At 48.0% G+C, this 26199-nt stretch overlaps 1 protein-coding gene across 1 annotated transcript in view; it reads left to right on the top strand.

Annotated features, from left to right (window-relative positions):
- Positions 1 to 26199, top strand: part of LOC123749362 (protein O-mannosyl-transferase TMTC1-like) — a 589924-nt gene that overhangs the window by 481997 nt on the left and 81728 nt on the right. Inside the window, 1 exon segment of the mRNA XM_069335441.1 lies at positions 305 to 418. Within this exon segment, the coding sequence (XP_069191542.1) occupies positions 305 to 418 (114 nt within the window).

The following is a 26199-nucleotide window of genomic DNA, read 5'->3' on the forward strand; positions in this document are numbered from 1 at the left end:
ATTTGTTATTTAAATAATTACTGTAATGTATAATAATATGTATTTTCATATAGCTGGCTTGCCTCTCCCTCTCTCTAACTTCTCTTCCCCTATAGCCTCCCTGTTCTGTTCTGTTCTTTTCTCCCGCTTCCCTCTCTTTCTCTCTCTCTCTCTCTCTCTCTCTCTCTCTCTCTCTCTCTCTCTCTCTCTCTCTCTCTCTCGTGTCTGTACAGTACTTGATTCTCACTTCATAATCACAATGTTCTCACCTGGTCCTGGTCTTCCCATATGGTTGTAATGCGTGTGTCACTCTCTGACGGCTCAGGGCGGGCCTGAGGACGCTGCCCCACAACGCCAAGATGCACTACAACTTCGCCAACCTGCAGAAGGACCTGGGTAACGCCGACCTCGCCAAGCTCCACTACATATACGCCATCAGGTGAGTCTTCGCCTCGACTGGCTACATATATACCTTGACAAATGCGCTAATATACTCAAAGATATCTTAATGCTGCGGATACTGTGTGTCACACCCAAGACTGGATGCAGTCTTAGCACATTGACTGAGATAAAGGTTCTTCAAGTGGCCCCCTCACCACTCATCATGTCTACCACACAAATCAATATAACGAGAGGACACTGGAACGTCTGAGGTGAATCACCAATCACATCAACAGTTTAGCAACGCCGTGCAACAGGCGGCCACATACGATATCCACCCACAATTTGCGTTTGTGTGTGTGTGTGTGTGTGTGTGTTTAGTTCACTTATTATGCACCCCATACGCATCCTGTGAGCAGTAGTAGAAAAGGTTATAGAGACATAATGGGCTCAGGAACTAAGCCCCCAAATTCATGTAAATATTTACATATTTAAAGTACAAATCAACCGTCTCTTATAACACAACCAGGCGGCCACAACGGCCTATTTCAGAACTAATAAAAACAATGTTTCTTAAATATAAGTTATATATTATATACACGTTTTGTGTATAGTTAACCCCGGGGTTCATTAAGGGAGGTGTTTGCCTGCTGAACGTGGTCGGATATATATGACATTTAAACCAACTGGAACGAGATGTGCAAGAAATAATACGAAGGAAAGTGACTATGATGGGGTGGGAGTCCTATCTCCCTAGTGTCTACCCCATCCTTGTACTCGTCTCCCAGATACACCTGTCCCACACCACACCTGCCTCACACCAGCTACACCTGCCCCACACCAGCTACACCTGCCCCACACCAGCTACACCTGCCTCACACCAGCTACACCTGCCCCACACCAGCTACACCTGCCCAACACCAGCTACACCTGCCCCACACCAGCTACACCTGCCCCACACCAGCTACACCTGCCCCACACCAGCTACACCTGCCCCACACCAGCTACACCTGCCCCACACCAGCTCCACCTGCTCCAAACCAGCTACACCTGCCCCACACCAGCTACACCTGCCCCACACCAGATACACCTGATCCACACCAGGTACACCTGCCCCACACCAGCTATACCTGCCCCACACCAACTACACCTGCCCCACACCAGCTACACCTGCCCCACACCAGCTACACCTGCTCCATACCAGGTACACCTGCCCCGCATCAGCTACACCTGCCCTAAACTCAGTCTATATACACCGAGAAATAGGGGTACACCTCTCAGTGTTATAACATCCTGATCTAATCTGTGGCTTAATAGACCAGGACAAAAATACATTCACTTGAACAGCAGACCCCAGGATCTCGGGCGCCAAGATCTGGACATATCCCCCTCTATCTACTTCTACAGGACTCTGTAGACCTTCCTATCTATCCAGTAAGTTTCCCGACCCCCCCCCCCCTATCCTCCTACCCCTCACCCCCCCCCCCCCCTGTGAGCCCATCGAGCTAACCAGCGTTCTGGACCTCCCACTTTGCTGCTGTGATTCTCTTCAGTGATGGTTCCCACTTCCCTCCAATGGAGCAGTTTGCCCGCTTCGTCTCCTCTGGCCGGACCCTCGCTCCCCAACACACTTAAGTGAACATTTACACCGGGATGCACACTCCCCCCCCCCCTCCCCACACCCCACTATATTATATGTCGCTGGTGCATTCTAATATAACTTATATCATGTGGAATACGAAAGTCTTCTGTACCTCATAGGAACCCTTTACACGTTATTTTTTCCTACCACAGACGTGGCCACACAGTTACAATGCTAACTAGCATACACAACGTTTAACGGGAGTCCCTCACATTCTCACCTGTAACAGAACACACTTGATTGACAGTTGAGAGGCGGGACCAAAGAGCCAGAGCTCAACCCCCGCAAGCACAAATAGGTGAGTACACTTCTCCCTTCTACACCCACAGCCTGGGTCAGGGAGAGCGTTTATGTGTTAGTTCAGTGGCGGCCTTATTACCCCTAAACTATCCTACGTTTTTCATACTAATGTTCACAAATACAATACTAATACAACCGGCGGTGTACGGGATAGTCCGTCTCTCCCCCCCTTCCAATCCCCCTTATCCCCCGTTCCATCCCCAATCTTTATTCTGAACCCTTCCAAAGGATCTATAGCCGTAATGACTTGGCGCTTTCTCTTGATAGTTTCCTTACCTTCTTCCCCCACACCTCCATTCCACTCCTCTCCCCACATCACCCCTCTTCCCTTCCCCTCTTCCCTTCCCCCTCTTCCCTTCCCCTCTTCCCTTCCCCTCTTCCATCCCCTCTTCCCTTCCCCTCCTCCCTTTCCCTCTTCCTTTCCCCTCTTCCCTTCCCCCTCTTCCCTTCCCCTCCTCCCTTCCCCTCTTCCCTTCCCCTCTTCCCTTCCACTCTTCCCTTCCCCTCTTCCCTTCCCCTCTTCCCTTCCCCTCTTCCCTTCCACTCTTCCCTTCCCCTCTTCCCTTCCCCTCCTCCCTTCCCCCTCTTCCCTTCCCCTCCTCCCTTCCCCTCTTCCCTTCCCCTCCTCCCTTTCCCCTCTTCCCTTCCGTTCCGCCGCAATTGTGATCTACCAAATACTCCTGAGTGTAAACAGAGTGGACAAGGCTACCAGAGTGTATGTACTGGGAGGCCCCAGAGTGTGTGTACTGGGAGGCCTCAGAGTGTGTGTACTGGGAGGGCCCAGCGTGTGTGTACTGGCAGGACCCAGAGTGTGTGTACCGGGAGGCCCCTGAGTGTGTGTACTGGGAAGACCCAGAGTGTGTGTACTGGGAGGCCCCAGAGTGTGTGTACTGGGAGGACCCAGAGTGTGTGTACTGCGAGGACCCCAGAGTGTGTGTACTGGGAGGCCTCAGAGTGTGTGTACTGGGAGGGCCCAGCGTGTGTGTACTGGCAGGACCCAGAGTGTGTGTACCGGGAGGCCCCTGAGTGTGTGTATTGGGAAGCCCCAGAGTGTGTGTACTGGGAGGCCCCAGAGTGTGTGTACTGGGAGGCCCCAGAGTGTGTGTACTGGGAGACCCCAGAGTGTGTGTACTGGGAGGACCACAGAGTGTGTGTACTGGGAGGCCCCAGAGTGTGTGTACGGGGAGGCCCAAGAGTTTGCGTACTGGGAGGACCCCAGAGTGTGTGTACTGGGAGGACCCAGAATGTGTGTACTGGGAGGCCCCAGAGTGTGTGTACTGAGAGGACACAGAGTGTGTGTACTGGGAGGCCCCAGAGTGTGTGTACTGGGAGGACCCCAGAGTGTGTGTGTACTGGGAGGCCCCAGAGTGTGTGTACTGGGAGGCCCAAGAGTGTGAGTACTGGGAGGGCCCCAGAGTATGCGTACTGGGAGGACCCCAGAACGTGTGTACTGGGAGGCTCCAGAGTGTGTGTACTGGGAGGCCCCAGAGTGTGTGTACTGGGAGGACCCCAGAGTGTGTATACTGGGAGGCCCCAGAGTGTATGTACTGGGAGGGCCCCAGAGTGTGTGTACTGGGAGGACCCCAGAGTATGTGTACTGAGAGGCCCAAGAGTGTGTGTACTGGGAGGCCCCAGAGTGTGTGTACTGGGAGGACCCAGAGTGTGTGTACTGGGAGGACCCCAGAGTGTGTGTACTGGGAGGACCCCAGAGTGTGTGTACTGGGAGGCCCCAAAGTGTGTCTACTGTGTCGGAAAATCCGACACCATTTAATAATATCATACAGGCTGATAATATTGCTGTGTTTTATAAACAAGTTAACCCATAGAAAATGTAACTTGTAGTGGAATTTCCGTCTATAGAAAACGGGATATCATTACCACATACTATTATAAATTCACCACCTATTATGGTGGGAATTATTCTTAAATACATTAGTCTTTGGACTTTACCATCATAAAAACATCTCATATAAATTAACTTAATTATCAATATCAAAATAGAGTAAATGTGACCCTTCTATCACTTACTGTCATCTGGACAATGTAGGCCAGTAGCGTCAGTGAGGAGGGAGTGGTCGGTCATTGTTATTGTTTAAGACCACAGAGTCGTGGAGCGAATTACGGCTCCTATAAATTCTCTTAGACGAAGTGTTATGGAAGATCAGAGTAGTGATCTGCCATCATCAACACGCTGTCAACAAATACAAGGGAAGTGTCTTTCCGAAACCCGTTTATCTAATCATTTTTGGCCATTAATGTCAGTAGATAGGGCTTACCGGTTAGAACATGAATGATCGACTCAAACAAGGTAATTAAGCCTAGGTCTTTATGCTTCCTTGTACAGTGTTTTCTCTGATACAGCTGTCATATATTAGGATTCTGGCTTCACAGCTAGCGCCCTTTTGACAGGTCAAGACGAGGAAGCATGCTTTGTGTACCAGTTACTGGGTGATGGAAGCTATCTCAAAGAGGATAATTTGGTGTCTACCTCCTGGTTATACCTGGTGGACTAAGGCCTGCTGTACAATAAGATAAGGAACCTCTTCAATGTATGTAGTCTAATACTGTAGTTTGATTGGCTGCATATATATATAAATTCAATATAAACCCCCCCCCCTAATGTGTAGAGGATCGATTTGTGAGATTATTGCAGAAATACAGTCCACTTATCATCATACCAATTGCTATCGAAATATATAAATTAACGTAAATATAAATTCTATATAAATTCATATAAATTAAATAAATATAAATCTCACAGGTCGGTTCCCACATTATTTGGTCATCTTCGAACCGGATGACAGATTAATGGTCCTATGAACCCACATTATTGGTCATCTTCGAGTCGAATGACAGATTATTTGGTCATCTTAGTACCGGATGAACCAGTTAACCAGTGGATTCATTAAATATACTAGTGCAGTGTGATTTATACAAAGCCAGCAGTCAAAGACGGCGGCGTTGCCTCGTGCGAGCTCAGGAGCCCCCCTCAGTTCATTTCAGCCTCATCAGCAGTTTCATATGGTCACCCACAAATTTGGTGGCGTGTTATTCCGTGAAATGACAGCGCTAATATTGAAGCCAGCCAAATTAGTGGCTGTGTCTTCGCGAGATTGTTCACGGATTTCGTGGTGTTAAATTTCGCGAGAGATTATTTACGAATTTTGTGGAGTTTATTTCGCGAGGTCACTAATAATATTTAATACTTCTTGATAATATTAGAAGTTTCATAGAGGCTATTATCAATAATTGTGTATATTATTTCTCCAAAATAGAGAATTATTTAATATATTGCCTAGTGTTCACAACATAATATTTACTAATTGCCAACCCACAACAGGGTAGGATATTACCATTGACTAGTTGAACTATTTATTGTTCATACTAGTCCCATTATTACCATAGTCTAGTGGTACTATATTAAACAACCTAACACCATTAATGAATGGTGCAGACCCTATTTTGGGTGTAATTTTTATCATCTCGAGTTGAATTGTGTATATATAATAATTTACTTATGATCATTACACCTTTGAGTGATTAATTAGTGTCTATACCATCCTAGGGTGAAATAGAAGAGCTAACCTAAAGGTACTTCCATGACACTGGTTTATCACTCAAATCATTAGTGTGTATGATTGTATATATATATATATATATATATATATAATGTGTATTAATTTTAAGTGCTAACCTCTAGTAGAGGTAGGATTACAGCCTAGTGATTGCAGAAATTTTTTCCTAGGCTACCATTAGTACTTGCTCACAATTTATGAGCCAGTGGTGCCCAATTAACAAGTCACCATGACTAATCCACAGAAAGCAAAGCGTGCTTTAATAGCAAGTAAACGTCAACTGACAAGAGATCTCGACCAATATGAACAGTTGTTATATGAGCCTGTAATTAATTATCGTCGGTTGAAAATACCACTATTACAGATTCAAACCCAACTGCATATATTGAAAGCAAATAGGAAATCTTACCAAAATCCGGTCCACGACGATGACGACATAGTAGTTGAAGATGTGGAACCATTCCTGTCTGACCTAGCACAATATGAAGAAGAAACTCAAGCCAGGTTGGAGCACTTACACAGGATAATTGAATCAAAACAATTAGCATGTACATCAAATAAAGTAGATAATGTTATGGATGATCTGGATCTTTTTGAGAATAAATGTCAAGCCAGATTAGATCCTTTAATCAACAAGAATAAAGCTTCACCCAGTAAAGCTTCACCCACTACAGCTTCACCCAATATTATACCACCAGAAATTAAGCAGTTCTCAAACAATTTATCCACAGTCTCTGTGGATTCTGAAAACCCAATACCTGAGGCTACTAAGTTAACATGCCTCCAAGCTAGAGGTGAAGCTGAACCAGTAGTAGAAAATGTAAATGAAAATAGCGACAGCACTAATTTCCCAGTCCAGCCTCCTAGGAATAATGCTGGCAATGAGAAAACTGTCATACATCTAGTACTACAATTGCTGGATTTACCTCAACCTGATCAGACTGCTGACTCATTACAATCCTTCAGCATGGAGTTTGAGTCACTACTAAGAACATTCAGTCTTAAGGTTGATATAACTACTAGTGAATGGATGACCAAAGTAGTCCTTCAACGAAAATTGTCCAGCGATATACTAGATGAATTATATGCACATCAACATAACACCATCCTGACAGTACAGGACATCATTGAAGGTTTGCATTTCATCATAAACAAACGACGTGCAAATGAGGAAGTTAAAGCCTCATGCAAGCCTTCAGAAATAGAAAATAATAGTCAATTAAAGGGTAAAACAACTTCCCCAAATAAACATCAGTCAATTACTCTAACATCAAGTTGCAGAAAATCTGACTATGAAGCAGCAACCTCCAAGCCTACTGTTACTAGTTCACCCAAACCGGTAATTTCCAAACGTGCAGTAGGCTGGGGGACATGTATGTTCTGCAAAAAGAAACATTCAACATACCGTTGTGCTAATTATCCAACCATAGACACTCGTATTAAGCGACTCCAGGAATTAGGGAGATGTTCAAGGTGTCTCAAGTCACACAACATAGACTATTGTGATACCCAATTCAACACCTGTAACAGGTGTAGAAGAGGTAGGCACCATGCAGCACTGTGCAAATATACGAAATTAACGTATTCAAGACCCAAGGTGGAGGATAGCATTCCCACCACAGTACGGTACTGCAAGGTGCAACAAACAAAGAGTGTCCAATCGGCAAAGTCTAAACGTAATACGACTTTGCCTACTGCCCAAATTACCATCCTGAATTAGAGGGCCAAGGTCCATACCCGTGGGTTGTTTGACCAAGGGTCCCAGAGAACATATGTCACTAAAAAGTTGGCAGATGAACTACAATTAAGGCCTGTAGCCCAGATGTCATTCAATATCTCAGGGTTTGTAACAGATGCAGGACCTCAAGTCTACCAGGTGGTACAACCATCAGTACGTTTAGGCAGATACGTCTGTAGAGTACAAGCCATTGTGGTGGACAAAATACCAGTAGACCTACAAGTTCAAGGTCTGAGAGCAACAGCCAAATTCCTGAGAAATAGAGGAATAAAATTGGCAGATAATATTAAGTCTGATCACCTCACCGACTTCGGTCTCCTTGTAGGGACAGACTATTGCCATCGATTCATTGGTAGCCCTACTAAATATCAGGGCATAACCATGTTAAATTCTGCAGGAGGTAAATTACTCTCAGGCCCAGTATCAAGCCTGAGGAGACCTATGCCTGCAGATAAACAATACTAGTAGAAATCTAAATTTGTCAGCTGATTATATTTTTTCAGTAGCATTATACTAAGGAGATTACAGCTGACTATACCAACAAAGGTTGATGTTAGTATCATCATTTAAAGCCGAAGATGAGTTCATGAGGCCTCAGTGGTAAATCAGTGAACAGTAGCCTAAACAGCTACAAGTCACTGCAACCAATGTCACTGAACCCACTGCAGTCTCAGAACCATACTTTACTTTAATGATGAACTATTCAATCTTCTGAATCAATTAACTAAATTAAACACCAATAAATCTGATGACTGATTTGATACATTTATTATTTAATCAAGATGTATTCCATGGGCCTCAGTGTTTATATATCAGTGACCAGTTACCTGAACAAACTTCAAGTTATATCGAATGTCACTGATCTCACTGCAGTCCCTGAATCATACTTGACTGTAGTACTTCATCACATTCAGTCTTCTGGGTTAAATAATATGTAATTAGGCTTGAATTTTAGCCTTTCAAGAGTTAACAGGGAAATGAAATCGCATTAGACTTCTAACCTCTGCAACTCTAGTATGGGACATCCGTCCTGTACGAACAGACGCACAAATGTGTGATTACTAACTACTAACATCAAATTAATCTAATAATCCGAAGGAGGAGTATCGGTGTTCGTCTGTTCTAAATAGGACTTCGACCCGTGAGCAGCCCCCAGGGGAATTATGTCGGAAAATCCGACACCATTTAATAATATCATTCAGGCAGATAATATTGCTGTGTTGTATAAACAAGTTAACCCATAGAAAATGTAACTTGTAGTGGAATTTCCGTCTATAGAAAACGGGATATCATTACCACATACTATTATAAATTCACCACCAATTATGGTGGGAATTATTCTTAAATACATTAGTCTTTGGACTTTACCATCATAAAAACATCTCATATAAATTAACTTAATTATCAATATCAAAATAGAGTAAATGTGACCCTTCTATCACTTACTGTCATCTGGACAATGTAGGCCAGTAGCGTCAGTGAGGAGGGAGTGGTCGGTCATTGTTATTGTTTAAGACCACAGAGTCGTGGAGCGAATTACGGCTCCTATAAATTCTCTTGGACGAAGTGTTATGGAAGATCAGAGTAGTGATCTGCCATCATCAACACGCTGTCAACAAATACAAGGGAAGTGTCTTTCCGAAACCCGTTTATCTAATCATTTTTGGCCATTAATGTCAGTAGATAGGGCTTACCGGTTAGAACACGAATGATCGACTCAAACAAGGTAATTAAGCCTAGGTCTTTATGGTTCCTTGTACAGTGTTTTCTCTGATATAGCTGTCATATATTAGGATTCTGGCTTTATAGCTAGCACCCTTTTGACAGGTCAAGACGAGGAAGCATGCTTTGTGTACCAGTTACTGGGTGATGGAAGCTACCTCAAAGAGGATAATTTGGTGTCTACCTCCTGGTTATACCTGGTGGACTAAGGCCTGCTGTACAATAAGATAAGGAACCTCTTCAATGTATGTAGTCTAATACTGTAGTTTGATTGGCTGCATATATATAAATTCAATATAACCCCCCCCCCTAATGTGTAGAGGATCGATTTGTGAGATTATTGCAGAAATACAGTCCACTTATCATCATACCAATTGCTATCGAAATATATAAATTAACGTCAATATAAATTCTATATAAATTCATATAAATTAAATAAATATAAATCTCACAGGTCGGTTCCCACATACTGGGAGGCCCCAGAGTGTGTCTACTGGGAGGACCCAAAGAGTGTGTACTGGTAGGACCCAGAGTGTGTGTACTGGGAGGCCCCAGAGCGTGTGTACTGGTAGGACCCAGAGTGTGTGTACTGGGAGGACCCAGAGTGTGTGTACTGGGAGGACCCAGAGTGGACAAGCTACCAGAGTGTGTGTGTACTGGGAGGCCCCAGAGTGTGTGTCCTTGGAGGCCCCAGAGTGTGTGTACTGGGAGGCCCCAGAGTGTGTGTACTGGGAGGCCCCAGAGTGTGTGTACTGGGAGGCCCCAGAGAGCGTGTACTGGGAGGCCCCAGAGTGTGTGTACTGGTAGAGCCCAGAGTGTATGTACTGGGAGGCCCCAGAATGTGTGTACTGGGAGGCCCTCGAGTGTGTGTACTGGGAGGTCCCAGAATGTGTGTACTAGAAGTCCCCAGAGTATGTGTACTGGGAGGGCCCAGAGAGTGTGTACTGGGCGGGCCCAGAGTGTGTGTACTGGGAGGGCCCAAAGTGTGTGTACTGGGAGGGCCCAGAGTGTGTGTACTGGGAGGGCCCAGAGTGTACTGGGAGGGTCCCAGAGTGTACTGGGAGGATCCCAGAGTGTGTGCACTGGGAGGACCCCAGAGTGTGTGTACTGGGAGGACCCCAGAGTGTGTGTACTGGGAGGTTCCAGAGTGGACAAGCTTCCAGAATGTGTGTACTGGGAGGCCCCAGAGTGGACAAGCTACCAGAGTGTGTGTACTGGACGGCCCCAGAGTGTGTGTACTGGACGGCCCCAGAGTGTGTGTACTGGGAGGTCCAAGAGTGGACACGCTACCAGATTGTGTGTACTGGGAGGACCCAGAGTGGACAAGCTACCAAAGTGTGTGTACTGGGAGGACCCAGAGTGAGTATACTGGGCGGCCCCAGAGTGTGTGTACGGGGAGGCCCCAGAGTGAGTGTACTGGGAGGCCCCAGAGTGTGTGTACTGGGAGGTCCCAGAGTGAGTATACTGGGAGGCCCCAGAGTGAGTATACTGGGAGGCCCCAGAGTGAGTATACTAGGAGGGCCCCAGAGTGTGTGTACCGGGACGCCCCAGAGTGTGTGTACTGGAAGGCCCCAGCGTGAACAAGGCTACCAGAGTGTGTGTACTGGGAGGCCCCAGAGTGGACAAGCTACCAGAGTGTGTGTACTGGGCGGCCCCAGAGTGGACAAGCTACCAGAGTGTGTGTACTGGGCGGCCCCAGAGTGTGTGTACTGAGAGGTCCAAGAGTGGACAAGCTACCAGAGTGTGTACTGGGAGGCCCCAGAATGTGTGTACTGAGAGGTCCAAGAGTGGACATGCTATCAGAGTGAGTGTGTACTGGGAGGCCCCAGAGTGTGTGTACTGAGAGGTCCAAGAGTGGACAAGCTACCAGAGTGTGTACTGGGAGGCCCCAGAATGTGTGTACTGAGAGGTCCAAGAGTGGACAAGCTACCAGAGTGAGTGTGTACTGGGAGGTCCCAGAGTGTGTGTACTGAGAGGTCCAAGAGTGGACAGGCTACTAGAGTGTGTACTGGGAGGCCCCAGAATGTGTGTACTGAGAGGTCCAAGAGTGGACAAGCTACCAGATTGTGTGTACTGGGCGACCCCAGAGTGTGTGTACTGAGAGGTCCAAGAGTGAACAAGGCTACCAGAGTGAGTGTACTGGGAGGCCCGAGAGTGAGTGTACTGGGAGGACCCTCCTCCCGATATAAAAAACTATGTATATTATATTTCAACAATGTAATGTAAGTCAACCTAAGATTAAAGTCGGGGCCCAAGAACTGAAGCTTAAACACTGTAAAGTGTAAAGCCAAAGGAGCTAACAAAATATTTATCTTTTTTCTGAATCTAAACTTACCCAATTTGTTTCTATTGTTTCATATTAGCATATTTCACACCCTGCTGGTATACCCTTGTTCTATCCATACAATCATTTGTATACTTCACTTACTTCCCCCCTTACTCTTTGCCTGCAAGGAGGGTAAACTAATCTCTCTTCGTAAGGGAGGGTGATAATGCTACTCCTACCATTCTTCTCTACACTCTCTCAAGACCATTAAAGTCCATTCCATAGCATCTTGTCACTCATTAAACTACATCATATCAATGGGGTTAATTAAGGCCAGGGGCCAGATTCACGAAGCAGTTACGCAAGCACTTACGAACCTGTCCATCTTTTCTCAATCTTTGACGGCTTTTTTTATAATTGTTAAACAGTTAATGAGCTCCGAAGCACCAGGAGGCTGTTTATAACAATAACAACAGTTGATTAGGAAGTTTTCGTGCTTGTAAACTGTTTAATAAATGTAACCAAAGCCGTCAAAGATTGAGGAAACATGAATACGTTCGTAAGTACCTGCGTAACTACTTCGTGAATCTGGCCCCTGATGAGGATGACGGATGACATTGTTGTTCCATGACAAGCTCATCCAGACATCCATCCAGGTGTCACTCGCCTTATTTCAAGCATTAACGAATTTATGTCTTTAAGAATTTAAGATAAGTACTAATGATGACTCGCAAGCATTCGGAGTCGTGAGTGTTTGCGATACATTTATCGCAATCAAATTTAGTCCCTTCAATGTTGCTCAGTTGATATCTTGTATATGTTAGCATTACTTATGCCCAGAACCCCACAACTGCATTAAACTGCATCTCTGTAAATCATGTAGCCATTGTTACCAGTGTTCTGCATCTCTGCTCCTAGTGGCATCCTCACAGGCTTGGCTAACTCATTCACGATGTTGTGGTTTAAGATTCGATACCTGGAACAAAAAGTTCCAAGTAGCACGGGCGATGGTGAGCCCGTAGTTGTAACTCATTCAGGACCTCTACCAGTCAAGCACATCTTGACTAAGTCAACCACACCCTAGACCAGTTAACCTCATCTTGACTAAGTCAACCACACCCTAGTCCAGTTAACCTCATCTTGGCTAAGTCAACCACACCCTAGTCCAATTAACCTCATCTTGACTAAGTCAACCACACCCTAGTCCAGTTAACCTCATCTTAGATAAGTCAGCCACACACTAGACTAGTTAACCCCATCTTGACTAAGTCATCTACACCCTAGACCAGTTAACCTCATCTTGGCGAAGTTAACCACGTCTCATCTTAATCAATCACTGCCATGCTCTAGTCTCTCTGGCCAAATACAGTTACATACACACCCATTATTTGTGATCCTATCAGAGACAGGTGATTACACTCCAGTGACCCAATCACCTTCTCTTATTACTCCCCCGACAAACCAATCATATTGTAAATGAGTTTCCGACGACCAATCACGTGCGAGGTCAGACCCCTACCTGATAGGGGTCACAAATAGACAGAGTAGTCACCCCACACCCTCAGTGTCGACCAGTGCCACCAGCACGCCCTCGACCAGTGCCACCAGCACGCCCTCGACCAGTGCCACCAGCACGCCCTCGACCAGTGCCACCAGCACGCCCTTGACCAGTGCCACCAGCACGCCCTAGACCAGTGCCACCAGCACGCCCTCGACCAGTGCCACCAGCACGCCCTTGACCAGTGCCAACAGCACGCCCTCGACCAGTGCCACCAGCACGCCCTTGACCAGTGCCACCAGCACGCCCTAGACCAGTGCCACCAGCACGCCCTCGACCAGTGCCACCAGCACGCCCTAGACCAGTGCCACCAGCACGCCCTCGACCAGTGCCACCAGCACGCCCTAGACCAGTGCCACCAGCACGCCCTCGACCAGTGCCACCAGCACGCCCTAGACCAGTGCCACCAGCACGCCCTAGACCAGTGCCACCAGCACGCCCTCGACCAGTGCCACCAGCACGCCCTAGACCAGTGCCACCAGCACGCCCTCGACCAGTGCCACCAGCACGCTCTCGACCAGTGCCACCAGCACGCCCTAGACCAGTGCCACCAGCACGCCCTAGACCAGTGCCACCAGCACGCCCTCGACCAGTGCCACCAGCACGCCCTAGACCAGTGCCACCAGCACGCCCTCGACCAGTGTCACCAGCACGCCCTAGACCAGTGCCACCAGCACGCCCTAGACCAGTGCCACCAGCACGCCCTCGACCAGTGCCACCAGCACGCCCTAGACCAGTGCCACCAGCACGCCCTAGACCAGTGCCACCAGCACGCCCTAGACCAGTGCCAACAGCACGCCCTTGACCAGTGCCACCAGCACGCCCTAGACCAGTGCCACCAGCACGCCCTAGACCAGTGCCACCAGCACGCCCTAGACCAGTGCCACCAGCACGCCCTAGACCAGTGCCACCAGCACGCCCTAGACCAGTGCCACCAGCACGCCCTAGACCAGTGCCACCAGCACGCCCTAGACCAGTGCCACCAGCACGCCCTAGACCAGTGCCACCAGCACGCCCTAGACCAGTGCCACCAGCCAGTCGACCTACGCCAGACAAACGAGCTAATGCGAGACACATGTGTCACAAAAGCAAGGAGTCCCACTACATGAGGCACACCTGACACCGACACACACCTGACACTGACACACACCTGACACCTGTTTCTAGTATATGTAAACGACCTTCCAGAGGGCATAGACTCATCCCTCTCAATGTTTGCTAACGATGCAAAAATTATGAGAAGAATCAAAACAAATGAAGATAGAGACTACAGGACGACCTGGACAAGCTGGAGGAATGGTCTAGAAAATGGCTGCTAAAGTTCAACTCAGGAAAGCGTAAAGTAATGAAATTAGGTGAAGGGAGCAGGAGGCTGATCACAAGGTACCATCTGGGAGGTGAAATCCTAAAAGACTCAAATAGAGAGAAAGATCTGGGGGTCGATATCACACCGAACCTGTCCACAGACGTCCACATCAAAAGGATATCATCAGCGGCATATGCTAGACTGGCCAATATAAGAACTGCCTTTAGAAACTTGTGTAAGGAATCGTTCCGACCCTGTATACCACTTATGTAAGACCAATCCTGGAGTATGCAGCTCCAGCTTGGAGTCCATACCTAGTTAAACACAAGACGAAGTTAGAGAAGATTCAGAGGTATGCCACCAGGCTCGTCCCGGAACTGAGAGGATTGAGCTACGAGGAAAGGCTAAGGGAGCTGAACCTCACAACCCTGGAAAAGAGAAGAGTAAGGGGAGACATGATAACCACCTACAAAATTCTCAGGAGAATTGACAGGGTGGACAAAGACAAACTCTTTAGCGCGGGTGGAACACGAACAAGGAGACACAGGTGGAAACTTAGTACCCAGATGAGCCACAGAGACGTTAGAAAGAATTTTTTTCAGTGTCAGAGTAGTTAACAGATGGAATGCATTAAGTAGTGTTGTGGTGGAGGCTGACTCCATACACAGTTCCAAATGTAGATATGATAGAGCCCAATAGGCTCAGGAATCTGTACCCCAGTTGATTGACAGTTGAGAGGCGGGACCAAAGAGCCAAAGCTCAACCCCCGCAAACACAACTAGGTGAGTACAACTAGGCGAGTACAACTAGGTAAAAACACCTGACACCGACACACAACTGACACCGACACACACCTGACACCAACACACACCTGACACCGACACACACCTGACACTGACACACACCGGACACCAACACACACCTGACACCGACACACACCTGACACCGACACACACCTGACACTGGCACACACCTGACAGACACACACCTGACACCGACACACACCTGACACTGGCACACACCTGACAGACACACACCTGACACCGACACACACCTGACACCGACAACACCTGACACTGATACACACCTGACACCAACTGTCGGGAATCCGACACACACACACACACACATAACACAGTCTCCCTTAGTCTGTAATCCCTTCAGGATGGAAAATGGGAGACTCCGTGACGTCATCGACTCCGTGACGTCATGGATGTCATCATATATTTACATTATGAAACATTGTTAATAGACTAGTTTAGTATCTAGAATTAACAAAAAAATAATCAACAAGACTGAATATAATTATTAACACTGCAAGGTAGCTAGGTTCCCTTGTTAATGTAAAATTACTTTGAGAGATGAACCAGGATCAGGGCGTTGGCTCCTCTGAGAGCAAGGCTCCCGCTCCAGAACCATAAGTCACGGGTGTACACACATAGACCCCCACAACACACTGGACACGTCACACCTCACCAAGGGTACACTAATTTATATAAAAGTTGGGTGGTCGCTATCGTCCCCTGCTCCCCCTCCCTGCTGTCTTCATTTGCTCTCCCTTCCTCCTCCTCCTCCTCCTCCATTCGTCCCCCCTCTGCCCACCCCACATTAATCCCTCACCCCTCCTAATTCCCTCTGTTCATCCCCTCCCATTATCTCTCCCTCCACTCTCAATTCTTGTTCTCTACCCTACGTCTCCCCCACAACACTCCACTGTTATGATGCTGTGTTGTGCTTTGGAAAGGGCAATAAGGGAGGGTACAGCCAGCTACTAGTGGAAGGGGCAGGGGGTACAGCCAGCCACCAGTGGAAGGGGCAGGGGGTACAGCCAGCCACCAGTGGAAGGGGCAGGGGGTACAGCCAGTCACTAGTGGAAGGGGCAGGGCGGGTACAGCCAGCCACCAGTGGAAGGGGCAGGGGGTACAGCCAGCCACCAGTGGAAGGGGCAGGGGGTACAGCCAGTCACCAGTGGAAGGGGCAGGGGGTACAGCCAGCCACCAGTGGAAGGGGCAGGGGGTACAGCCAGCCACCAGTGGAAGGGGCAGTGGGTAGAGCCAACCACCAGTGGAAGGGGCAGGGGGTACAGTCAACATAGAGGTCAACATCTCCTGCCGTTATCCAAGTCAATCAATACTGTTTAACAGTAAAGTCAGGACATAATTACTGAAGGTACATGACATTAAAATGACAAGTGCAAGCTTTGGATAAAACAAATGTTTAAATAATGAACTCGTTAACGAAAGGAGCCATTTTCTGGGACAGACAGCAGGCAGGGTGACGGAGGGAGCCTCGTCTTGTGACAGACAGCAGACAGTGTGACTGATGAAGCCTCGTCCTGTGACAGACAACAGACAGGGTGACGAACGAAGCCTCGTCTTGTGACAGACAACAAATAGTGTGACTGATGAAGCCTCGTCCTGTGACAGACAACAGACAGGGTGACGGAGGAAGCCTCGTCTTGTGACAGGCAACAAACAGTGGGACGGAGGGAGCCTCGTTCTGTGACAGACAACAGACAGTGTGACAGATGGGCCTCCCATGTACTGGACATAATCTCAGCCGTTCCATTTGCACGTCAAAACCCCCACACCGTAAACCCGTCTTTCATGTGTTGGATTCAGTTCATTTCGCGAAATTTGATTATAATCCGATTACATTCGTGTAAATGTTTGCACTAAAGTCAACACGATTAGTTTGCCTGTGTTCAAAGGGCCATAACTCCTTTATGTTGGCAATTGGCCCTATTGAAGCTTATAGGCTTTAGTGCAAATTCCATAGTGCATTAATTGGCCCGAAATTCGATCGCATTCATTAAAGTCATTTGATCGTAACTAAGACATATCATCTCCCTTAACTACCCATTGTTCTCCTTAGACCCAGCGTGTCTCCCCTCTTCCCTATCCTGTCCTTAAACCCATCCCAAGAACCTATTTATCTCCTTCCCCCTATCCTGCCGCTTGGGCAAGGTAAACAATCAAAAAATATATATCCTTTATTGTTTTCTCTGCTTTCTCTCTCTCTCTCTCTCTCCTCTCTACCAATTATTCGTATGTACATCTACAGAGTATTTCCTCCCCTTCCCCCTCGCTATTTGCTTCTTGGTTAGTTAAGAGGCCTAAGAGAACCTCTAGCCCTCTAGGCCTTCCCTCTTCCGGACCCCATCTCCCCAGAGCAGAGGGTAGCTCTGGCCTCTCCTCCCTGGCCTGTGTAAGTTGCTGGTCACCCCTGGCGGACCACACTGTTAGTTCTCGCTCACGGCAGTGTCCGCCTTCAGCCTCTACACCACAGTTTCTCAACCGGGTTTCCCAGATAGGTCACTATAGGGGCTCACGAGAGGTTACTATAGGGACTCAAGAGAGGTCACTATAGGAGCTCCGCGAGAGGTCACTATAGGAGCTCCGCGAGAGGTCACTATAGGAGCTCCGCGAGAGGTCACTATGGGAGCTCCGCGAGAGGTCACTATAGGAGTGGGTTTCTCTTATCTTTGTGTTGCTGGAGAAAATATATTGACTTCAAATGGCAGAATTCTTTGATTTAAAAGAAGAGCGACTCATTGGTCAAAATCATGATGCAAAGGGAAATCTTGCAATGTTTACACCACTGGTGCATCTTAAGGGTGAAGGGGGATACCAGCAAATTTCAAGTCTTAGATAAACCCATCTGGAGGATTTGTTGGTCAAACTCGACCATCATTTTCTGTCTCCCTCTCAGCACAAGTTTTTGATTGGTTGAGGGATCCATACTCTGAAACCTTGTGCTCTTGCTGAGAACTTAAACTTTAAGGAGAAAAGGAAGAACTTTGTGAGCTGTAATCTGATCATGCACTCGAGGTGAGATTTACTGGTCTATCCCTGGATAAGTTCTGGATTTCTGTGAAGGATGATTATCCCGCCATTTATAGGAAAGAAATATATCGCTGATATTTTCAACTTCTTACACACGGATCTCAGTTGAAAATTCAATTCATATGTGTGTTTATCTAAAGTTCAACCCTGAATTAAATATTTATGTACCGGAAGATAAACACAGGTGTCACATTACACAAACAATTTACAACACCCAAATTAAATCTAAATGAAATCAAGACAATGTTAGTAAAAAAGTAACAATGTCTTGACCCACAAATTTGTTCATATTTCCCTGATTTTTCTTCTATGTTTTCATCGTTGTCAATGTTTATTTTTGTCTTTACCGGTATAATTTTTTGTGATTAATGAATATTAATTTTTGAGATTAATGAATATATGCATCATATAATATTTTTATTCAGGGGGGGGGGGGTTCCTGGAGACATGACAATTATTTCAAGGGATCCACAAGGGTAAAAAGGTTGAAAAACACTCTAGTTTACACTGTTAGAAGGCGCTCTGCTGAGGGTAGAGTGCACAACTCTGTTTACAGTCACGGTATAATCGCACTCACATGAGGAACACGCGCACACGCGGAACACGCGCACACGCGGAACACGCGCACACGCGGAACACGCGCACACACGGAACACGCGCACACACGGAACACGCGCACACACGGAACACGCGCACACACGGAACACGCGCACACACGGAACACGCGCACACACGGAACACGCGCACACACTGAACACGCGCACACACAGAACACGCGCATACACGCAACACGCGCACACACGGAACCAGCGCACACACGGAACACGCGCACACACTGAATACGCGCACACACGGAACACGCGCATACACGCAACACGCGCACACACGGAACACGCGCACACACGGAACACGCGCATACACGCAACACGCACACACCTAGGAATAATTAAACGGATCTCCGACTTCAAGGAAACAGATGTTACACAGGTGGAGGAGCCTCTGGTGCGCCCAGCATCTGGGCTCCAGCAACCAAGCATGGAGACCTCACCTTCAAGACCATATATATCTCTGCTCGGGAAAACGTTGAGCGCAGAGCGACAGAAATCCTCCCAGAACTAGGTCAGCTCTCAGGTTTAGGATCTATAGGAACTAACAACACTATACAAAGCACACACGACATGATTGATCTCATCCAGACGTTATATATAGTAAACTAACAGAGGAGTATTGATCCAGACTGGTTCTAAAAGGTAATTTATAACTGGCAAAAAGGAGCAGCGGCTTCAAACTCAACCAGCCACAGCGCCGGACAGAAAACAGAAGATGTTTTCTTCCACCACTGGGAAATAAACCCAAGGAATCTCCAACCCGTCAGATCCATATAAGGCAAGACATTACTTCAGATGGCAAGCCGCCGGCTTCCTGTCCGCCGTGGAGGCCACTAGAGAGACAGTAGCCCTCATATATATTCCGGTAAACACACACACACACATGGAACTGGCGTCCTAGTAAGTGTCGGACGCTGAACACAGCGAGGACAGGTACACGTCCCGGGCGCCGCCTGGTCCTTGACACAGGACACGGAGGGGTAACTTAACTGCCACGGAATAACAGCTACGCCAACATCTACACGAACCCGGTACATCAGAGGACCGCTGTGGAGCCCCGTCGACGGTGTGGAGCCCCACCGACGGTGTGGAGCCCCGCCGACGGTGTGGAGCCCTGCCGACGGTGTGGAGCCCTGCCGACGGTGTGGAGCCCCGCCGACGGTGTGGAGCCCCGCCGACGGTGTGGAGCCCCGCCGACGGTGTGGAGCCCCGCCGACGGTGTGGAGCCCCGCCGACGGTGTGGAGCCCCGCCGTCGCTGTGGAGCCCCGCCGTCGCTGTGGAGCCCCACCGTCGCTGTGGAGCCCCGCCGATGGTGTGGAGCCCCGTCGACGGTGTGCAGCCCCACCGACGGTGGGGCCCCGCCGTCGCTGTGGAGCCCCATCGACGGTGTGGAGCCCCGCCGACGGTGTGGAGCCCCACCGACGGTGTGGAGTCCCGCCGACGGTGTGGAGCCCCACTGACGGTGTAGAGCCCCGCCGACGCTGTGGAGCCCCACAGCTGGTGTGGAGCCCCGCCGACGCTGTGGAGCCCCGCCGTCGCTGTGGAGCCCCGCCATCGCTGTGGAGCCCCGCCGTCGCTGTGGAGCCCCGTCGACGGTGTGCAGCCCCACCGACGGTGGGGCCCCGCCGTCGCTGTGGAGCCCCATCGACGGTGTGGAGCCCCGCCGACGGTGTGGAGCCCCACCGACGGTGTGGAGTCCCGCCGACGGTGTGGAGCCCCACTGACGGTGTAGAGCCCCGCCGACGCTGTGGAGCCCCACAGCTGGTGTGGAGCCCCGCCGACGCTGTGGAGCCCCGCCGTCGGTGTAGAGCCCTGCCGACGCAGTGGAGCCCCGCCGATGGTGTGGAACCCCGCCGACGGTGTGGAGCCCCAACCGACGGTGTGGAGCCCCGCCGACGGTGTGGAGCCCCACCGACGGTGTGGAGCCCCACCGACGGTGTGGCGCCCCGACGACGGTGTGGAGCCCCACCTACGGTGTGGAGCCCCACCGACGCTGTGGAGCCCCACTGACGCGGTGGAGCCCCGCCGACGGTGTGGAGCCCCACTAACGGTGTGGAGCCCCACCGACGGTGTGGAGCCCCACCGACGGTGTGGAGCCCCGCCGACGGTGTGGAGCCCCGCCGACGCTGTGGAGCCCCGCCGACGCTGTGGAGTCCCACCGACGCTGTGGAGCCCCGCCGACGCTGTAGAGCCCCGCCGACAGCGTGGAGCCCCGCCGACGCTGTGGAGTCCCACCGACTGTGTGGAGCCCCACCGTCGCTGTGCCCCGACTACTCTGTGGAGCCCCGCCGACACTGTGGAGCGCCGCCGACGGTGTGGAGCCCCGCCGACGCTGTGGAGCCCCACCGACGCTGTGGAGTCCCACTGACGGTGTGGAGCCCCGCCGACGGTGTGGAGCCCCGCCGACGCTGTGGAGTCCCACAGACGCTGTGGAGCCCCACTGACGGTGTGGAGCCCCGCCGACGGTGTGGAGCCCCGCCGACGCTGTGGAGTCCTACCGACTTTGTGGAGCCCCACCGTCGCTGTGCCCCGACTGTTCTGTGGAGCCCCGCCGACTCTGTGGAGCCCCGCCGACGGTGTGGAGCCCCGCCGACGCTGTGGAGCCCCACCCACACTGTGGAGCCCCACCGACGCTGTGGAGCCCCACCGACGCTGTGGAGTCCCACCGACGCTGTGGAGCCCCGCCGACGCTGTGGAGCCCCACCCACACTGTGGAGCCCCACCGACGCTGTGGAGCCCCACCGACGCTGTGGAGCCTCGCCGACGCTGCAGATATCCAGTAGTATTGTTGCAAAGACGCAACAAAGCCTCATAAACCAATCGCAAGTCACCAACTAAGCCGCTATAGAGTCACGAGGTCGGCAAAACAGCTGGAAATTTCCCACACAACGAAACTGAAATATATGAGATAGGCAGCAAGTGTTGAGCTAAGAGGTCCTGTAGAACCTACGAGGTGCGACATGCGTGGAGTGTACAGGTGCGTGAAGTGTACAGGTGGGTAAAGTGTACAGGTGCGTGAAGTGTACCTGAGCGTGAAGTGTACCGGTGCATGTAGTATACCGGTGCGTGAAGTGTACTGGTGCGTGTGGGACATTTGGGGTTTGACTCTATTTATTTAAATATTAATGTAATGAAATTCTATTATGAAGGACCACCCGCTTTTATAGTAAAGAGGGAAACTAATAAAATATGATCATTAGAAAATTCCTAGATGAACCAGTAACTATGGATAAATACTAGAGAATATGATCACTTATATAAATTAATGGGCTGTATAATTTAACTGAATCAAAGCCTCAAACACCTACATTGGGGGGTTATTACTGGAACTTCATATATGTCCAGGAACTAGTGTGGTTCGTGCACCAGTTCATTATGCAATAATCTAATCCTATGACCAATTATAGAATCATTATATTTATCACCAATAAGAACATAGATTATAACATGAGAAATTAATAATTATAATAAACACATGTCAATCCAAAAAAACAGTGCTCTACATGAATAATACTACAGATAATGGAATTTAAGGAATACGTAAAGGGTCTTAGCTTGAAGACGATTTCCAAGAAGTCGGTTACGACTCATCCTCGGAATCTCCTGGACTCATCATGGAACACTGGGAGATGATTAACATGGGAAATGACAGCTCGGGGAATTCTTCACACACGCTGTAAATCAAATTATATTCAGTAGCAACAGATTAAGCTGCTAGACATATATGTTCAAGAAAATTAAATTAAATAATGGAGGTAAATAATAACCTGTGGTTTTTTATAGTCGCTCTGCGTGACGACAAGCTACCCAGCTATAACCCCCTCCTAAATGATGCATCAAATGGGAATAAAGGTACTTAGCTAATAGGGCACTGTGTAAGTTAAGGCTTGCCGAAGTTCGCGTCCTAGGTTCAGGCGTCGTTGTAACGAACACGTGGTGTCGAGCCACGACTTTCGTGGTCGTGGTGGCGACTTTCATCTGGAGCTCTTGGTGGCGTCTACCCTGGTGGCTTGGGTAATGGCGTCTCTCTCCGAGCGCGTCGCCTCGTGTACTCCCGTCTCCCCTGCTCCGCGTCCCGCGTTTGATACACAAATTATTTACTACGAATATTATCATTTCTCGCAGTTGTGATTGAAATGCTCGGATAAGGACGGGTTTATTATTCAGAGGAGTTAAATATTATTATTTGCCCGTTTTACGATGGTAAACAAGCAATGGAGATGAATTAAAGTCTCTCCAGGGCATTCACGCGTGACGTTAAATTTATTACCAGATAACAGTTATAACTATAAACGCTCTATTTGGCATTAGTTGGGGATCAGTTTATCTGTAAATAATTATCACACAGAACACCGTTGGTTTATAGAGAATCAAACTCAATTCTCAGACATATTGGATATAGTTGTGTTTATTATAATGGAATCTGACGCAATACTGGCGTCTGGTGACGTAAGAATTCTAGCCTTATTGTACAGATGTAATTATTAGTACATGTGAACTCTACGTTTGGTTAATTTTAATTACTACAATGATTAGTAGATTTAGTAATAATTAATAATAATACAACAGTATTGTATTTAGTGTTGGAAATTTCCAACATAACTCCAGGGGAAAGTTTTAGGGTTGCAGTGTAATGTGGAGTACTGACACACCCATCCCGAAGTTGGCATTAATGTTAGTATGTTAGTATACACATAACGAATGTCCCATATTTGTCAAGGACATACAAGAAACTTAAGTCTTGCTGATTTCATGTTAAATGGAACATGTTATTATGAATTACCTAAAGCTGATAACTAAGAACTTTCACTAGACTCTGTGACTGGTGTCGCTATGACATGTAATGTGTATGTTACAAAATCTCAAAGTCTGCAAACTCTCAGACACTCTAGATAAATAATGTTATTTATAGCCTATACAACAATTAAAGATTTAAATCACACAATTCAAACAACAGACTCTACGGTGATGAGAATGCCCTGGGTCATAGTGACTTGTAATGGTTTGTTACTTGACATCACACCATAGTATCATCATAGTTATCTAAATTGAATGTAAAAGGAATTACTCTTGGTCAGAGCTGTAATAGGCTTGCAGTTTCCGCTTACATTGTTGAGCAGCAGCTCTAGTGGGGCGGTTGCTCGGAGGATCCGAATTACTGTCCTCGGAAACTACTGGGGAAGCTAGCTCGGGTTGATACTCTCGTTCAGCCAATTCGTGAGGAACGAGCTTCTCTAAAGTTTTTAGAGTAGTGTTGCCTCGGCATAAAACTTTCACTACTCTCAAGACACCTTGATGATCTGGATGAATGGCAACAATTTTGCCTATGGGCCACTCTGACCTTGGTCCATCACTGTCGACTAGTACTAGGTCCCCTGGTTTTAGTTGCACTTTATTATAAGGACTCGAAGCTCTGTAGTGGTACTCTCGTAGAGCTGTGAGGTACTCTCGAGTCCACACCTCATTCCACCTGTTAATAACCCCTGAAAGATGCTGGTAGCTTTCCACCAAGTCACCTCTGGTCACATGTGACGGATCTACGGGGTCCTATTCGGCTAAAGGGATGAGAGGGCTCAGTAGACCTCCATGGATCAAGTGTGAGAGACTCAGAGGTTCTCTCTGGGTGAAATCATCAGACAGGTATGTTAATGGGCGGTTATTGACTCGCGCCTCGATTTCCACAACAATGGTTTGGAGCTCGGAGTAACTGACCCTTTGTCTGTGTAAAGTTTTTCTTAAACACTTCTTGACAGTGCCTATCATTCGCTCATAGAACCCACCTTGCCAAGGGGCTCTTGGTGCTATAAATTTCCAGTGACATTGTCGTCTCTGCAGGACTGACTGTACTTCTGGGTGATTCCAGACTTCTCGTAGACAAGCTTCTCCTGCCACAAAATTGGAACCATTGTCCGATATCATTAATTTGGGACAAGATCTGCGAGCAGCAAATCTGCGGAAGGCCTGGAGGAAGGCTTCAGCACTCATATCTGAAGTCACTTCTAAATGTACACCTCTGGTTGTAGCACACGTAAAGAGACAAATGTATGCTTTCACTGGTATCTTGTCTGGGTTGCCAGTGAGAAGTAAGGCTCCTGTGTAATCAACACCAGTGGTTTCAAAGGGACGAAGATGAACCACTCTTTCCTCAGGGAGTGGTGGAGGTCCTGGGTAAGGACATACTCTAGCATCGTATCTTTTACAGATTACACAGAATTTAATTATTGACTTAACTGTCTGACGACCTTGAGGAAGCCAGTACCTTTTTCTAAGGTCGGTGAGAGTATCTAACACTCCACCATGTAATGTACCATATTGATGGTGATGTAAAACAAGAAGTTTAGTGATGACGTGGTGACGAGGTAAAAGAATTGGATTCTTTGTGTCCAAATAAATTTTTGCATAAAGCAAACGTCCTCCACATCTTAGTATATTATGAGTGTTGGCATCATACCAGATACCTAGAGACTTAGTTAATTTATCTGGAAGATTTTCATATTTGCTTCCATATGTCTCTTGTGCACATTTGATCCAGTAGAGGATAGGATTGGGAAACTTATGTCGAATTCCTATCTTAGCAAGAAAGTCAAACACATGTGCAGTCACTCTTAATAACTTACTTAAGTTAGAATAATTGTGAGGATCAATGGCTAAGATTCGTTGAGGTTCTGGTTCTTTCATGGGAGTGGTGATATTGGTCACTATGACTTGTGGCTTTTGTTTGGGCCACTGTCCACCAACAAGCCATGAAGGTCCATTGAACCACAGCGAAGACTTGATAAGTTGTTTTATCGTTAACCCTCGAGATAAATAATCTGCAGGATTGTCCTTAGTAGGAACATGTCTGAATTTATATCCAGCAGATAACTCATGAATTTCCCTAACACGATTACTGACGTAGGGAGTCTTGTTGTTGTTGTTTCTTACAAATGTAAGACTGCCTCGTTGTCTGACCACACGACAATCTCACCAAAGTGGATATTATTGAGTGTCTTTGTCAGGCAATGAGCCAATCTTACTCCCACCAGCAATGCAGTCAACTCCATTTGAGGTAAAGATCTCTTCTTAATGGGAGCAACTCTTGCTTTAGATGTGAGCAAAATTGATTGTGCACTATTAACTAAGTAGGCTACAGCGCCATATGCTTTGCCAGAGGCATCGCAGAAAACGTGCAAATTGGTGGGTAAGTTTGGGCCTGAAGCATTACGAGGAAATTTCAAAACACCTAACTGATTAAAATCCGTTGAGAGTATCTGCCATTTAGCTTGTAACTCACTTGGT

This window comes from Procambarus clarkii, chromosome 4, assembly GCF_040958095.1.
Source record: "Procambarus clarkii isolate CNS0578487 chromosome 4, FALCON_Pclarkii_2.0, whole genome shotgun sequence".
In the NCBI taxonomy this organism is placed as follows: Eukaryota; Metazoa; Arthropoda; class Malacostraca; order Decapoda; family Cambaridae; genus Procambarus; species Procambarus clarkii.